The sequence below is a fragment of the Pongo abelii genome, chromosome 11, assembly GCF_028885655.2.
Source record: "Pongo abelii isolate AG06213 chromosome 11, NHGRI_mPonAbe1-v2.0_pri, whole genome shotgun sequence".
Taxonomy (NCBI): domain Eukaryota; kingdom Metazoa; phylum Chordata; class Mammalia; order Primates; family Hominidae; genus Pongo; species Pongo abelii.
In genome coordinates, this window is record NC_071996.2 from 115,069,952 (window position 1) to 115,086,760 (window position 16,809).

The 16,809-nt window shown below is 34.3% G+C and overlaps 1 protein-coding gene across 6 annotated transcripts in view; it reads right to left on the minus strand.

The window, feature by feature from the left end:
- ERBB4 (erb-b2 receptor tyrosine kinase 4) overlaps positions 1-16,809 on the minus strand; it is a 1,162,809-nt gene that overhangs the window by 347,211 nt on the left and 798,789 nt on the right. For all 6 annotated transcript variants that reach the window (XM_054549798.1, XM_024243752.3, XM_024243750.3 and 3 more), the window contains exons 6-7: positions 7,360-7,478; positions 4,686-4,827 (exon numbers count right to left, since the gene is read on the minus strand). In XM_054549798.1, coding sequence (XP_054405773.1) covers positions 4,686-4,827; positions 7,360-7,478 — 261 coding nt within the window. The remainder of the gene's footprint in view (positions 1-4,685; positions 4,828-7,359; positions 7,479-16,809) is intronic.

Below are 16,809 nucleotides of genomic sequence, written 5' to 3' on the forward strand. Positions count from 1 at the left end.
CATGGTGGCATGTGCCTGTAATCCCAGCGACTCAGGAGCTGAGGCAGGGGAATCGCTTCAACCTGGGAGGCGGAGGTTGCAGTGAGCCGAGATTGCGCCATTGCTCTCCAGCCTGGGTGACAGAACAAGACTCTGTCTCCAAAAAAATAAAAAATCTACCCCCCTCATCCTTATATCCTATCTCTTCGATTGTTATAATGGCTCTGGAAAGAAAGGAGGGAAGATATATATATTTTTTAAGACAGAGTTTTGCTCTTTTTGCCCAGGCTGGAGCGCAATTGCATGATCCCGGCTCACTACAACCTCTGCCTCCTGGGTATAAGCATTCTCCTACCTCAGCTTCTCAAATAGCTGGGATTACAGGTGTGTGCCACCACGACCGGATAATTTTTGTATTTTTAGTAGAGATGGGGTTTCACTATGTTGGCCAGGCTGGTCTCAAACTCCTGACCTCACATGATCTGTCCACCCCAGCCTTCCAAAGTGCTGGGATTACAGGCATGAGCCACCGTGCCTGGCCAGAAAATATAATTTTTATAACCCACATCTTAAAGAAGAAGAAATAGAGAACTAAACATGTTATTTAAAAATCACATGACTAATAAGGGAACGAAGCCACGATCCATAGCCACTCTAATCCCATGTCCCTTATACAGATTGAGTATCCCTTATTCAAAATGCTTGGGACCAGATGTGTTTCAGATTTCAGAATTTTTTGGATTTTGTAATATTTGCATAAACATAATGAAATACCTTGGGGATGAAACCCAAGTCTGAAAATAATATTCAGTTTTTATGATTCCATATATCTTATACACATGACCTGAGGTAATTTTATATAATACTTTAAGTAATGTTTGGTGGGAAACACAGTTTGTATACACTGAACCATCAGAAACAAAGGCGTCACTATCTCAGCCATCAACATAGACAATCTGTGGTTGTTTGGCATCACCGTCATTCATAACACTAAATTTATATACTACTGATGAGCAATCATATTCTTACACTTATTCACACATAAATATGTAAAACTAAAAAAAAAAAACATGGTAGACCACTAACACAGTGAAAAGATAATGTGTTCGGAATAACTAGGTATCACAGTAGAATCACCAGAATACCTATATCAGCTGTGAAGCAACAGCAACAACAAATAATGCAGGCTTTTAGTGTCCATCTATGATGCTGCGTTTTGATTAAAAGGTTACGATACACTGTTTTATTTTCTTAGGTAAAAAGAAACATCAGAAACAGTTGAGAAACCAGGGAATGGGTCCTACAGGGATAAGGGGGCTTTCTGCTGGATGGCTTTTTAAAATGTTTCCTCCAGGGTCATTTGCCCATTAACAGTGAATTTTGTCTTAGAAGTCTCTTTTTGATTTTATAAACTCCCATGATTTCTTTTTCTGTTATGAATGCACCATGCTCTAGTCCTTCAGTGAGCCCATAACACATTTTCATCATGTCTTCTGTAGATACTTTTTGTGCAGTGTTAAAAACATTTTCATTGTCACTATTACCACAATTGCTTTGATTCAGAGCGACTTCTGCAATTTCACCATCAGTCAATGAAGGAACAACTCGTTATCAATGTTAAAAACTTCTGTGATATCCATTTCTTCCAGCTTACTGATAGACTCTGAAGGCATATTTTTTTCTCACTTGACATAGGGAATCTTTCCAAGTAACCACCTTTTTCCTGAACACAGTCATAGGTCAGAGGTTGTACCTGGCATGCAAAACTGTGTCTTTAGTTATTGTGTTCCAAGCATTGACAACAGCATATACAGCCTCCTTCATGCTAAGCTCCTTTTGAAAACCTTCCCACGCCCAGGCCTTTGTTCACTGCTGCTAGCATGCTGTTCAAGAAAGTGCTTTTGGCCAGATGCAGTGGGTCACATCTGTAATCCCAGCACTTTGGGAGGCTGAGGTGGGTGAATCACAAGGTCAGGAGATCAAGACCATCCTGGCTAACACAGTGAAACCCCGTCTCTACTAAAAATCCAAAAAATTAGCCGAGCATGGTGGGACGTGCCTGTAGTCCCAGCTACTCGGGAGGCTGAGGCAGAAGAATCGCTTGAACCTGGGATGCGGAGGTTGCAGTGAGCCGAGATCATACTACCGCATTCCAGCCCGGGTGACAGAGTGAGATTCTGTCTCAAAAAAAAAAAAAGAAAAAAAAAAAAAGAAAGTGTTTTTGTATTTACTTTTCATTGCTCTAAGGATAGTCTGTTTACATGGCTGATTTAATGAAGTCACATTTAAGGGAAAGTACACGGCATAAACATTATTTTTGATGAGAATTTCAGCTGCAGGATGAGTAGAACAGTTGTCAAGGAAAAACAAAATCTTGCAGTCAACATCCAGTCCAGCTTCCCAGCAATGAGCAGGAGGTGCTAGTATAAAATGTTTGGGTGAAGCCAATAAGAAAAGTTGTTCCTGGTAACCGATGCATTTTTAGTAGCATAATAATTGGTAAGAAATTCACTCCTTGGAAACAGTGAGGATGCAAGCTTTTGCCTATCACAGCAAGTTTACATTTATGTGTGCCTGCTGCATTAGCACATTCCAGCACAGTCATTCTGTCTTTGACATCCTTCATTCCTTCAGGGGATGTCTAATGAACTGTGGTCAATATCTGTCTGGAGGAGCAATGTCAAAACAGTGATGTTTCATCAGAATCACAGAATTGTCCTGGTGTCAGATTTTTATCAGTGATGACCTTGGCAAACTCTATGATGAATTTCTCCACTGCTTTGTGATCAGCAGATGTTTTGTCACCACGAATCTCTAAAGATTTAATGCCTTTAAATTTCTTTTCTTAAATTTCTATGTCCAGCCTGTTGAATATTTACAGTTCTCTTCAACTTTCAGTTCACCGTGCTAGATCTTTGCCTGTTTCATGATCAGCATACCATTATGCGGCTTATGTTCATCTACATGCTGACAAATCCACTCTTTCGGTACACAAGCAAGATCTTCATCATTAGCTTTATTCAGTGCTACTCTATTTTTCATTAACTTCTGTTATTCATTTTCAGCATAGAACAGTTTATCCTTCTGTTTCTTCAGGTCACACAAAGTGTTCATACCAATACTATACTCTTCTCTTCTCTATGATGTTGCATACTTACACCATTCTCCCGTTTCTCCAAAAGCTTGACTTTCTATGCTATAGATAAACATAAATGTTTCCTCTTATTTTTACCACCCTTACCCAGAGGGATAGCTGCAGGCCTTTTTGACATTTTCAACAATATCTCAACACCACAAAATGGCATTTTGGAAAACCTGCCATTGGTGTGTCTGGCCTGCACACATGCCATTTTATTACCTGTGAGGGTGCTTCCCTTTGGAAATCTGGGTATGCATGGAAAAGATGTACCACAGTCGAAAGGGGCTGAGAGTGTGTGTGTGTGTGGTTTTTTTCCCCCTTGAGAACACTAAATAAACTGTGTTGTGTGCATTTTGACTGTTACCTATCACATGAGGTCAGGTGTGAAATTTTTCATTTGTGACATCATGTCAGCAATCTAAAAGTTTCAAATATTGGAGCAATTCAGATTTTGGATTTTTGGATGATGGATGCTCAGCCTGTACTTCCTACTGTATCACATACACAAAGTGAAGTAAGTCACATTATATGTATAGCATAGACTATATAAAGAATTCTTTTAAATGATTATATGGACATATATAGTGATTTTTTTCAGCCTTTCCAATAGGAAATGTCCCATTGGTTACACAAGGCAAAAAAAAAAAAAAAATAGACTCAAGTAAATATCAATATATTATCCTGAATACCTGATGAAAGTTAAGTTGGTCCTTTTGAATCCTCAGGATGTTATCAATTTGTTTAAGATCCTTTAACACACCCTTTATATATATATATGTTTTATTTAAGGTTAATTTGCTATTAAACATATATATATATGTTTTATTTAAGGTTAACTTGATATTAAAAATATAATGTTAAGTATTCTAGTTATAAATAAGGAATCAGAAACAATTTTAGGTGAAAATCCATTGTTATTAGAAGCAGACCCTATTCATTACATAGCTTGCTGCCACTTAACTAATTACTTTTTTGGAGAAACAGTATGATAGGCAAAAATATTGTGGTATAGTAAAAACAGAAAGAGGTTTTTGTTTGTTTGTTTGTTTGGTTTTGAGATGGAGTCTCTCTCTGTCACCCAGGCTGGAGTGCAGTGGCACCGTCTTGGCTCACTGCAACCTCCACCTCCCAGGTTCAAACAATCCTCCTGTCTCAGCCTCCAGAGTAGCTGGGACTACAGGCGCCTGCCACCACACCTGTCTAATTTTTGGATTTTCAGTAGAGACGGGGTTTCACCATATTGGTCAGGCTGGTCTCGAACTCCTGACCTCAGATGCCACCCACCTCGGCCTCCCAAAGTGCTGGGATTACAGGTGTGAGCCACTGCGCCCAGCCACAGTAAGAGTTTTATAACCTCAAACATGTCATTCTTTTGCTATGAAACTTTACACCAATCACTTTAAATTTTTGGTTTGGTTTCTTTATTTATACAATGGGGGCAATAGTATCTATACCCAAAGTACTTATAATAGTCTTACAAGTTTCAAATTAAAATAAACTTACATAAAATTCCTTTGATTTCAAATAATGACCTAATTAATTTGGTTATTCTTATTCTGTTACTTACGTGGACACTTCTTGACACAGAATGCTCCATATGTGTACTTTGCATTGAAATTGTGCTCCAGTTGAAAAGTGGTTGGATTGTAGACAAAGGTTTGGGGACACTGAGTAACACATGCTCCACTGTCATTGAAATTCATGCAGGCCTGCAACATAGCAAATATTACTTTCATTTACAAATAAACTTCATAATACTTGTTAATGAAACACTGCCAAAACAGGAGAAGCTTTTTTTTTCTATAATAATTCCATAAATACTACAAAATTTGATAATTTAAGAGTCATGTGTGTTTCCAAAATTTCATAAAACTCTTTTTTCCAGTGTCAGTAAATAGGAAAATTTATGGCTACTGATGCTCAAAGTGCTTAGCATGTATGCAGTAATTTCTAAATTGAGAATTGGTTTAAAGTTAGCTAATAGTGAAAAATTATTTGAGTTCACACTTATTCAAAGCATTTATATTTAGTCTTAAAGTATAGCACTGACAACCAAATCCCTAATTCTACAGGCTAGACGTCCACTTGAGCTGGTATTTTAAAGAGTTCCATGTCCCAAGTGACATGTAAAGTACAATTATCACCATTGTCCTGTAAGAAAACATTGTGATGGTGATTTATATTGGACTTAAAGAAAAGGCTCTGGCTGGTGACTAGCCAAATACAAATACAGTGCATGTAATGCCAAAATGTAAAGAGGTAATTAGCTATAGTTAGCCTGTAATTAAATAATATGATGTCCTTTCTAGTATGGCTTTTTTCCTAATGCCACTCCATTTAGTAAAAGCCACAATGCAGAAGACAGTTCATTTCTGCTGACTCATATATTTATATTCATAACTCAATTTATTAATATTTTCAAATTCACTTGGGAAGAATTAAAAACCATTTTATTACCTGAGAGGTAGGTACTTGATATAAAAACAGAATACATGTATAAGTACATATAAACATGTGATTAACAAAAGTGTGGATGAGCTAATTCTTTTAATTAAGAAATTAAGCAATTTTAGGAATGATTTGGGCCTTGGAAAGCAAGCTAATACGAACTCAAGCTATGATTTACATTTAATCATAAATAGTACATATGGTTATTAATAAGCATTAATTTATTCTGTTTCCTCAAAACATTGCTTCATCAATTGTTGTTTTAGCAAGCACTTTATCATAAACATGACAATTCCCTGATAATGGTCTACTAGATGCATAACCAGAATGAGACTTACTGATGATACATTATTCACTAAGATGACACATTCTAGGAAGAATCTATTAAAAACCAATCTAGCAAACTCAGTAAGTTTTAATTTATAGTTATAAAATTTCATGTGTCCTTATAATTGCTTTACTAACATATTTTATGCAGTGCTGTACACAGATTGCTCAGGAACAAAGGAACATAAGTCAGAGGAATAAAACAAATTTAGCTTTGCAACAGCATACAAAACAATGTAACTTACACCAAGTCCTTAGTCTGGCATTCTTGAAAATTCTGTACCAAAAGCCAAAGTGGAACCATTGGACCGTTCCATAAAAGTAATGAAATGATAATTTGAAGCTCACTCAGCACTGTGCTTATCATGATAATGGAACCATGAAAAAAATTGCAGTGCAAAACTTCTAAGTGAGAGTTTTTGCTATTGCTGTTTATTGTTGTTATTGTTTTGGAATTGTTAATGAAACACCTGCAGTGTTCAATGTCTTCAGAATCAAGCTTCCATCCTATGTCTGATGAAAGACAGAGGAAGGTTCTCAGTTCAAGACCTGCTGAGTATCTTCTTTAAATTTTTAACGTTTTTATTTCCTTTTCTCCTTCCTCCCTACCCACTTCTGCAATACATATTTTTGTTTCACTATAGAATGAGTATAGAAGATTATATTCATTATGATATTAAGAAAACTAAGAAATTACTGTCTATATCATAAGAGCTTTAATATATGTTTTCTCATTGCTGGAATTAAGTGTCTTTTTTTTTTTAAAAAAAAAGCTCAATTCTACTACATATGTTTGCTGGATATTTGAGAGAAAAAAATTTCTGTGTTTATTTTCAACTACATAAACATTTGTGTATTTTTATGATTTTTAGCTTTAAAATTAAGCTGGTGTTCTGGGTATATGAAATTGAGTTAAATACAACTCAAAATTGCTGATATGTATGCCAAAGACAAAGAGTACTGTGTCAGGAATATGATATCAAAATATAATTAAAAACTGTCCCTAACTATTTGTAAATCTTAAACTTTTAAAATAATATTACCTTAAAATATAAACTAGAAAATACTGAAACTCATAAATATATCTTCTATAATCTTGAAATTTATATTCAAGAAATAAAATGCAATTGCTCCCACTCACAGAACTCAACCACATAAACAGGTAATCACCGCATTACTGGAAAGGATGCTATTAGATTATAAAAAGATATCTCAATATGTTCTCCAATGAACCTCATTTGTAACATAAATTATATCAGAAATATACAATTCATTTAATAGAACAATTCTAGTTCATCAATAGACAACCTAGTGAGGGAATGACTTTGAGGAGGGCAGAGCATTTTTCTTAATCCTAAAGTGGCTAAAGTTGATGTTACTGTAATAAGACAAAGATTCAGTATGCCTGAATCAAATAGGGAAGGAAAGGAGAGCAGGATAATACAAGAGAGAAATCACAGACATACAAAGCAGTCTGTATCCTTAGGTCCTGAGCAGCCTCCAGCACATTCTCGATGGCAGCAGTCACTGACGTAAGGTCCGTAGCATCTGCCGTCACATTGTTCTGCACACACCGTCCTTGTCACTGCAGAAGACAGAGATAGGACCATGATCAAAGTCTGCCACCAAGAGAAACTCATAAGCTGAGTTCTGGAGTGACAATTTCTCACCCTGTCTTTGACTCAATTCAGCAAACATTTAATGAATGAGGTTTACAACTAGATCAAAATTTTTATACAAAAATCTCCAAAATTAATTTATAATGATTTCATTTTTATATTCTTTCTTGTTTCAGCAAATAACTACAATGCTTTATGATGATCATACAACTTAACAAGAAAAAATCCAATTTGAAGTCAGGCACAGTGGAGTGTGCCCGTAATCCCAACTACTCGGGAGGCTGAGACAGGAGGATTGCTTGAGGCCAGTAGTTCAAAGATGCAGTCGGCTATGACTGCACTTGTGAATAGTCACTGCACTCCAGCTCGGGCAGCATAGTGGGACTCTGTCTCTAAAATTAAAAACAAAGGAAAATTGAGATAACTAAATGAGACATTTGGCAGGCTAGGAAAGGTGAAGTCAATTCACACAATGTGTATAGTAAGTTCCTAGTAGAAGGTGTTCCCAGAAATGGGTCTAAGACTTTTAGTAGTCAATGCAGAAAAGGGACACATAAATGTTTAGTTAATTCACATAATATTTTACACGAGGAAAGAAAGAAAGGAAGGAAGGAAAGAAGGAAAGGGAGGGGAAGGAGGAAGGAAAGAAAAAAGGAAGGAAAGAAAGCCATTCATAGTAAATACAACAAAAATTATCATTGATCTTTTCTTATAACATGCTTCAATCCAAGCTGACAGCATCATATCGAGGTATGCTTTAGTAAAAGCAATACGAAAGGCTATCCATCAACATTCTAGTAATAAGAGACACAATTCTGCTTATCTCACTTATTCCAAAAATATTTTTAGGGTATTTAAGGTATGAATTTTACAGGATATGTATAGTATATCACTTCATGGTTTCTGTATTTCCACTTCAGCCTTGTTTCTTCCTATATTTTCAAACAGATCTTCTAAGCTTTCTTTGTTGCTACTTTATCAAGACTCTGCCTCGTAAACATTAGCATTCCCCAGACTTGTTCTTGACAATTTTTGGGGGACTATGGGCTCATTCCTGTATAAAAGTCATTCATCTTCTACTTAGCATACTATCTATCAGTAAATGACTTTCAGATCTAGAATTGAGTTCTCTATGGAGCTACAGCATGCATTTCCAGCTGTCTACAGAAGTCCCCATTTTGATATGCAAGGTTTACAAAACAGAACATAACTCTTCTTCCCACACCCACTACTGAGTGTATTTCTCTTCTAAGTTCCCTTATCTCACTTAATGGAAGCACCATATATCCAGTAGCTTGCTAGTAAATTGCAATGTATTTTCTGTCTCCTATCCTCTTATCATCACTTCTCCTACCTAATAAAATTGCCAAGTATTAGCAATAGTTTTCTAAATATTCCTCAGTACTTTCCCTCCTCTCTATTCCAACTTTATTCAAAAGCCTATCTCTAAATGTACATAGTGTTCTAAAAGTTTTCTCAGATCCCATCTCTTCCTTCCAGTTAATCCTCCACAATGCCCTAAAAGTAATGGCTTGAACCTGTAAGCCAACACCTATAAATCAGTGTTGATTCACAGTATGAAACTTACGACCATCCCCGTACTAAAGGATTAAACCTTAAGCAAGGGACAAAAGCCCTCCATAAGTTGACCACCATCTCTGCCCTTCCAGGAATCACGTTACTCTGTTTCTCACGTCCAGCCAGATAGAAATACCACTTGCAATTCAGTTGTGATTCTCATTGCTTCTTCACAGGGCATTTCTCCATGTTAAAAACCTTTCCTAGCTTCTCAGCCTAGGAAATACTTGCTCTGAAACCTTTCCAGACACAGCTCCAAGCTGAGTTATTTTCTCACTATTGCTTCTGAACAAGCAAGAAGATAAAGTTAATGCAGCAGTCTATGTAGTCTGAAGATCTAGGCTCGAATCCAAAATATATCTATGTTATATGGGCAAGTTATTTAACCATTCTGTATTTTACTTCACCATTTTTAAGATGGAGTTAGTACCCATCTAATAGGATTGAAGATAAATATACAGGTATAAAGTGCTTTACATGGTCCCTGTTAACAGTGTTCATCAACTTAGATATTTTTATTGCACTTACACATTGTATTTTTTTCAAGTTTGCTTCTACCTCACCCCAACTAACCTATGGGTTTATTGAAGTTTATTGTCTTACTTAAGTTTTAATTTTCAGTGATAAACACAGGGTTTGGTACTTAATACACAATATAAGTAAGTATTCCCTTCAAGTAAATAGGTAAATCATATATTTCCAACTCAATGGCAGTATCTCCTCAGGGCTTAATATATTTATCAGAGAGATAAAAAGGTGTATAGAGTTAAAGAGGTAGGTCACTAAGAAATATAAAGAGACAAATATTAAAATACTAAGATTTAAATGCTCCTTAAATTCTGCTGTTGATTAGTTCATGATTTCATATTTTTAGTTGGATCCTTTTCCATTGAACATGATGATGATATTCATAAAATAATGCACAATACTGAAATATAAAGAACATTCTTCCATTTGACATGATCTAATTATTCTTTATGTAGTACAAGCAATACAAACATCAAATAAAGTTTAAACTAAAATGGCACTTGGACTCACCCTCTGTCATGTTTTTATTTTGTAAAAATAAGGTTACATGCTATTTTTTACCATAAGCTTATGGAAGATTTGGAAAATAATCAAATTTTTATATCTGGGTTTGTGAAGGTATATTTTGTATTTGCAATTTTGGTTACATTAAACTTTAAAATAAATTATTTCTTCTATTAGTATCCTGGTACAAAATTTTACATAATAAATCCTCTTGGACTGTCCCTTCACTTTCTTTAAGTCTTTGACCAAATCACACCTTTATATTGAAGTCTGCCCCTGTTTAATACTGAATCTTTCCCAATCAACTAACTCCTTATGAACCTTCATCTTCTTTTTTCTCTCTCTTTCTTTCATCTCCCTTCCTTCCTTCCTGTATTTTGTTACAGCATCAATTACCATCTAACATATTATTATTTATTCCATTTATTTTGTTTCTAGGTGTATTACTATGTTTGTAACTGTAACTGGCACTTACATAGTTTTATTTATATTTGATACACACATTTTTTTATATATATATATATATATATGATATGTACCCAAACAATTTATATCCTTTCATTAACTCTTCATGTCATACATTATGCTTATATTGATATTTCTATCTTTTAACCAAGTGGTATATTTGTTTAGATGCCCTAATTAGTAATTCATACACTATAAATGAAATTTTTTAAAGGAAACACTTTTAACAGACAGTTTTGTACAGAATAAATTCAAACACAATTCTTCTCTTCCAAATTCAATAAAGCGCTTCGATGCATCAACAGTCACTAATTAAAATAGCAGACATATGTTAAATAAATAAATAACTAGATTTGAAATGTGTTATCACAGGACAGTTTATCAATTTGCTTCTATTTGACAGCTATTGCTTGGCTGGAAAACAATAGCATGGAGTCAACAATCTTATAAGTCACATCATATTTTAATCATAGACAGATATGTCTAAGTGTTACTTTTTATTTTTAACTCTATGGTGATTTAAAGTAACTAGACAAAATGTTTCAGTTTCTCTTTATTTACTTTGGTTTTTCCTGCCAAATGAGAAAATTAATGTAGAAAATAATTACAATGATAAGACAAGTAACCCTGAATTTAGTTTAAAATTATTTATTGAGTGTTCATGTTAAAATCATTTCTCTCATTGAGTACACTATTTAAATATGAAAATAATATTATACAAATACAATCCAATGTAGTACAATCTTAGATTCAATAGCAATTATTATACTGTGGAAATATTAAAATATTTTAAATTATTTAATCATTTGTGTTGAAAAAACTTCAAATTTTTGAAAATAGCAACTTTTTCCACATAATGTTCAAATATTTCATATTTTTTCAGGACACATTGATTTCTGATATCATATTCCCTTTTAGAAACATGCAGAAAAATTCCTTTAAATTATTATCCAAATGCAGATGCATTCCACAATTTTTATTTAACATGTTAAAAGGGAATTATGGCTTTCATTTTCCAAAATCAGTCTATAATTGATTTTTTTTCAAAGTAAATTACATTCAACATTAAATATAGGGCTTTTCACCATCAACATTTTTATATCCCTTAATTCCAAATGAAAATTCAGTAAGCATGAAGCATTTGGACACATAAAAGGTAGGCAAAAAGAACAAAACAACAAGCTTAATTGCTAAAGAGTAATGGGGTTAAAAATATTTCTTTATATTATTATATGAGACTTGTATCAAGAAAGAAAACATTCCCTTTGTACAATTCAAGGCTACATGCAAGACAAGTGGAAGGGCACCATAGAGTAAATTTATTTAGTAGCATTTTTTGATTAATAAGCATTATTTAATGTGAATAAACTCATCAAATTATACTCATATTTTATCACGATGGGGTCACAAAACAAAAAATAATTCCTGAAATCAATGAGATAAGTCAGCCTCTATAGGAACATTAACTTATAATTGCTTTGGTTTTTATTAATTCCATCCTTGCTCAAATATTTCATTACATTTTTTTCCTTGTATTTAGTTTCCTTTCTAAATTGCTTCACTGGGTGCATTAAAATATTTGGGTTCAATTTTAACTAGCTTTTTCATTGGTGGTATGCACTAAATGTGATCAATATAAAATTTAAAACTGGGACGTCAAACTCCTTATATTTGGGTCAGTAAACTTGACATGGGGAATGTGAATTCATTCAAAATATCCATGAGAATTAGATAGGTAACATTTAAGGAATCAAACAATTCATGGTAAGCCAGTACTACTGAGAGAATATCTATCAAGTCAAAAAATATTAAAAAATCGTTAAGTAGCTTAATCTTATCAGTATCTCACTAATAAGAACTATGGCTTAATTACTTCTTTCAATATAATGATAACCAATACTGTGATTAAAGTTACTCCCTTAGAACAAATTTATTTTACTTGAAGAAGCTTGGCAATTTACTAATTAAATATTTATTGTTGCATCCTAGCAACAATAGCAAAAAAGACAAAGAATATTCATAAATAATGCAAAACAGAGCACTGACATCACAGTGACAAGACAAAAGATCTCTGTTCGCCCATTAACAATAGAAATAAGGATAAATTTAGGCAAAGTCTTTGTGTGTTTTTACACTCTGTCACTTCCTCCTCCTCCCCCACCTCCTTACTCTTTCCTTATCTCCTCTGTCTTCGCTCCTTCAGTGCATTTTGATTATCTTCATTTCCTCTAACAAGTGGTTCTGAACTGGGTTGTATATTAGATCAACTAACAGTCTTTCAAACTTGAATACTGGAATTCTTCTGTAAGTAAAACTTTTCATTCAGTTGGTATCAGTGGAGCCCAAGACTTTTTAATAAGCCCATTTCTATTAAGCTCCCAAGTAATGTCTCTACCTACTCATCTACATACCCCATACTGAGTAGCAGAATATAGAGTATTTTAAAAAAATACAATACCTGAGAATCACCTATTTCCTATTAAATCAAAATCGCTGGCAATTTTCTAGGAGCTTTGGTAGTTTTAATAAGCTCCCTGGGATTCCAATATTCAGTCTAGAGTTGAGAACCTTTATTCTAACCAGTCAAATGGGAGAAAAAAAATTTTAAGTCATTTACACCATTTGATTGACTGACTGATTATTCCTTGTCTGAAACTTAATCACAGTGACTTCTTGCTTTAATTTCCTATTTGTGTTGTAAAGGTCCCTATCACTAATTGGAAAATCAAACAAACAGAAATTGATGTGCAAGTAGATATAGGAAAATTTGGGAGAGAAATTACCTATATTTTCAACAGAAATATTGCCTCACTGGTTCTGAAGGCAAACATTATGGATAAATGAGATACCAGTAGAAAACTTCCCTTCTCTCACCCAGCAGCTGTCTGAGTGAAAAGTATCTTGGGGCAATCCCCAATTCCATTGCTAAGCACATTTTAAAGCATATTTATTTTATTTTTTAAAATTTTATTTCAATTTTTATTCAAAGACTCATACCTCTATGCTGCCCCTATTCTATTTTTGTTGTCAAAATTTTGACAAATTGTGTTCATAAAACATATGTTCATTAACTAGATAGTATTTGAATGGAATGTTTTTATTACACGGTTTCCAGTTACATTCTTGGAGGTTTGAACTAGAAGGGAGAAATACTTGGGTTAAAGTAGAGGTGATATGGGTTGGATGTGAGGAAGAATTACTGACTATTAGAGGGATAAAAATACTGTAATGGGCATCTTAAGTGTTTATTTGTCAGTATTTTAAAAGAAATCTCTTCTACATGCTTTAGACATCCACTTAATTAAAGATAGGAGGCTTGATGAAATGTTCTCTAGAGGTACCCTCTAGCTGTAAGATTCAATATTTATTCCTATTAATGATGAAATTGTGACTAAAAAACCGAACACTTTGGGTTGTGTAACATGTTTTAAGAAAGCTATCATCAACAGGATACACTTAAAGTGAAACAAATAAAGCTCACAGACCATCCAAGAAGAGGCGTTACTTACAGACCATGTGTAAAAAATCAGGTTCAATGAAACTAATGCCAAACTATACACTGTTATTCATTCTTCCAAAGGAGAATAATTGAACACATTTGTGTGTCCAGGGCCAGGTAGAAACTAAAAGCCAAATAGAAAGATTTAAAATAAAGATGTCTGGCCCATCTTCTATATTCTGACCCAGTAAGTCTGGGGAATGTGTCAGAAAATTCATTTTTTTTTTATTTGGAGCCTTAAGATTTTTAGAAGTAGATTTTATAAGCCAGTATTTCCAAACTTCTGCTCTAAGACACTCTCTTATTTCTAATGAAAGTTTCCCATAGATGGAAAGGCAGAGTCACAGCTGGGTTGGTCTTAAACTAGAATGCTCTTTCCTATCTCATATTAAATCACAGAAGAAATAAGTCAAAAATTGTTGCTTCATAGAGTAAGGCTTCATCATAAGCCTATATCCTAATTTTTACAGGAAAATAATTTTGCACTTTAAGGATTTTTCAATTCTTTTAACCAGCCACAATGCATGATCTAACATATTTTAAAAGGCTCTCAGAGGTCTTTTTTGAAAAAAAAAAATAATAATTAGACCTAGCAAAACGGAATTATCAAAAAGTATCTGGCCTTCTAAATTACCACAATCATACACATTTTCACAATACAAAATAAAATACAACTAATTTTCTTTTATTCCTGATTCCTAATTGGTTTGGTGATAGCTACTCTAAATAAACCGACCAGGCCATATCATGAAGTATATACCCCACAGGTAAAATAGCTGTTTAATCCAAAATGCAATAACCTCTGTAGTTCCCCTGGAAAACATAGCAAATAGCTGTACAGTCCCTACTGAAACTGACATTCAGAGTCAGTTAATAAAAGTAGGGCCAGGCCGGACGTGGTGGCTCATCCCTGTAATCCCAGCACTTTGGAAGGCCGAGGCAGGCAAATAATGAGGTCAGGAGTGACCAGCCTGACCAACATGGTGAAACCCTATCTCTACTAAAAAAGAAACCCCGTCTCTACTAAAAAATACAAAAATTAGCCGGGCATGGTGGCGCGCACCTGTAATCCCAGCTACTCAGGAGGCTGAGGCAGGAGAATCACTTGAACCCGGGAGGCGGAGGTTGCGTGAGCCAAGATCGTGCCATTGCACTCCAGCCAGCGTGACTGAGTGAGACTCTGTCTCATAAAGCAAAAAACAAACACAGAAAAAGAGTAGGCCCATATTTTGGCAGCTACTAATCAGGTTTGACCTGATGAATCCCTGGTGACCCACAGACTATGACATGATAATATTGTTAGTTGTGTCAAAGAGGTAAGGGATTCTGTCTAATCCATTCTTTATCACCACCTGCTTTATTCACTTATTTAATGAAGTTTTATTCAACCTGTTTTATAAAGACATGATCAATGATTCATTGAGGGATCATAAAGCTGATTTTAAACTACACACTTGGTCACCAGGGAAATTCTCCCTTCTTAATAGGCTGTTAGCATCTCCACAGTTTGTGAGTGAAGATTAAAAAAATAATATTGCCCTGTTACATTAACTATAAAAATATTCTTGAGAATGAGTAAGAGTTATTTTGCATATTCCTCACTGGCCTGTAGATATTGATTTTAAGGCAATAAAGGAAGAGTATGAATCTGCGTAAGAATACCATAGTATATTTAAGAATATTTTTTAAAATTAGAATTGAGGTCTGCACCTTAAAATCTGCCTATAAATGATAGGCTGCAGATAAAGTAGTAAAAAAATTGTCATAATTATATCATAGATCTTTCACAAACCAAGAATATGGAAAAGTTGGTATTCAAATTTTTTAAATCACTGTGCATTATAACAGACATCTCCACATCTAACCTGATAGAAAAACAAACAAAAACCAAAAAAAAAAACAACAACAACAAAAAATTACTTTCTTTCTTTTGCTTATTCTAGTTCCCTATCCAAAATATTAGTAGAGGAAAATAAATATAATCTCTCACTCAATTTTGCAATGAAAATACCCACAGAAGGGCCAGGAGTAGTGGCTCACACCTATACACCCAGCATTTGGGAGGCAGAGGCAGGTGGATCACTTGAGGCCAGGAGTTCAAGACCAGCCTGGCCAACATGGAGAAACCCTGTCTCTACTAAAAATACAAAAATTGGCCAGGCAGAGGCAGGAGAATCATTTGAAGCCAGGAGACTGAGGTTGCAGTGAGCTGAGATCATGCCACTGTCCTCCAGCCTGGGCCATGCAGCAGAAAATATTTAAAAATTTTTGAAAAAATAATAAATATTTAAAAATTTTGTCTGAAAAATATTTTTAAAAATTGAAAATATAGAATGTTAAAATTAAAAAAAGAACATCATATTAGGTAAAAAATAGACAAATATCTGTTGAACCAATAAATACCATCTAGTCCAAATTTCTCATTTTATTGATGAGAAAATTAAAATGGAAATAAACTTACTTGTTCATGAGCAAATCTAAAGTAATGTTCAGACATCTCTAAGACAGATCACCACTTCTTCAGAGTATTCCAGGAAGTTTCTAGTTTTGATGAGGGTGAAGAATTGGGCAAACTATTAGTGGGTGTATAACTTGATACATGATTTTTTGAAGACTAATTTGTCTCTATCAAATTTGTGTATGTAAATTCACATGTGACCAAGCAGTTCTATTTCTAGGAATCTGACTTATGGAAGAATGTGCATCTGTGGACAAATATGTAT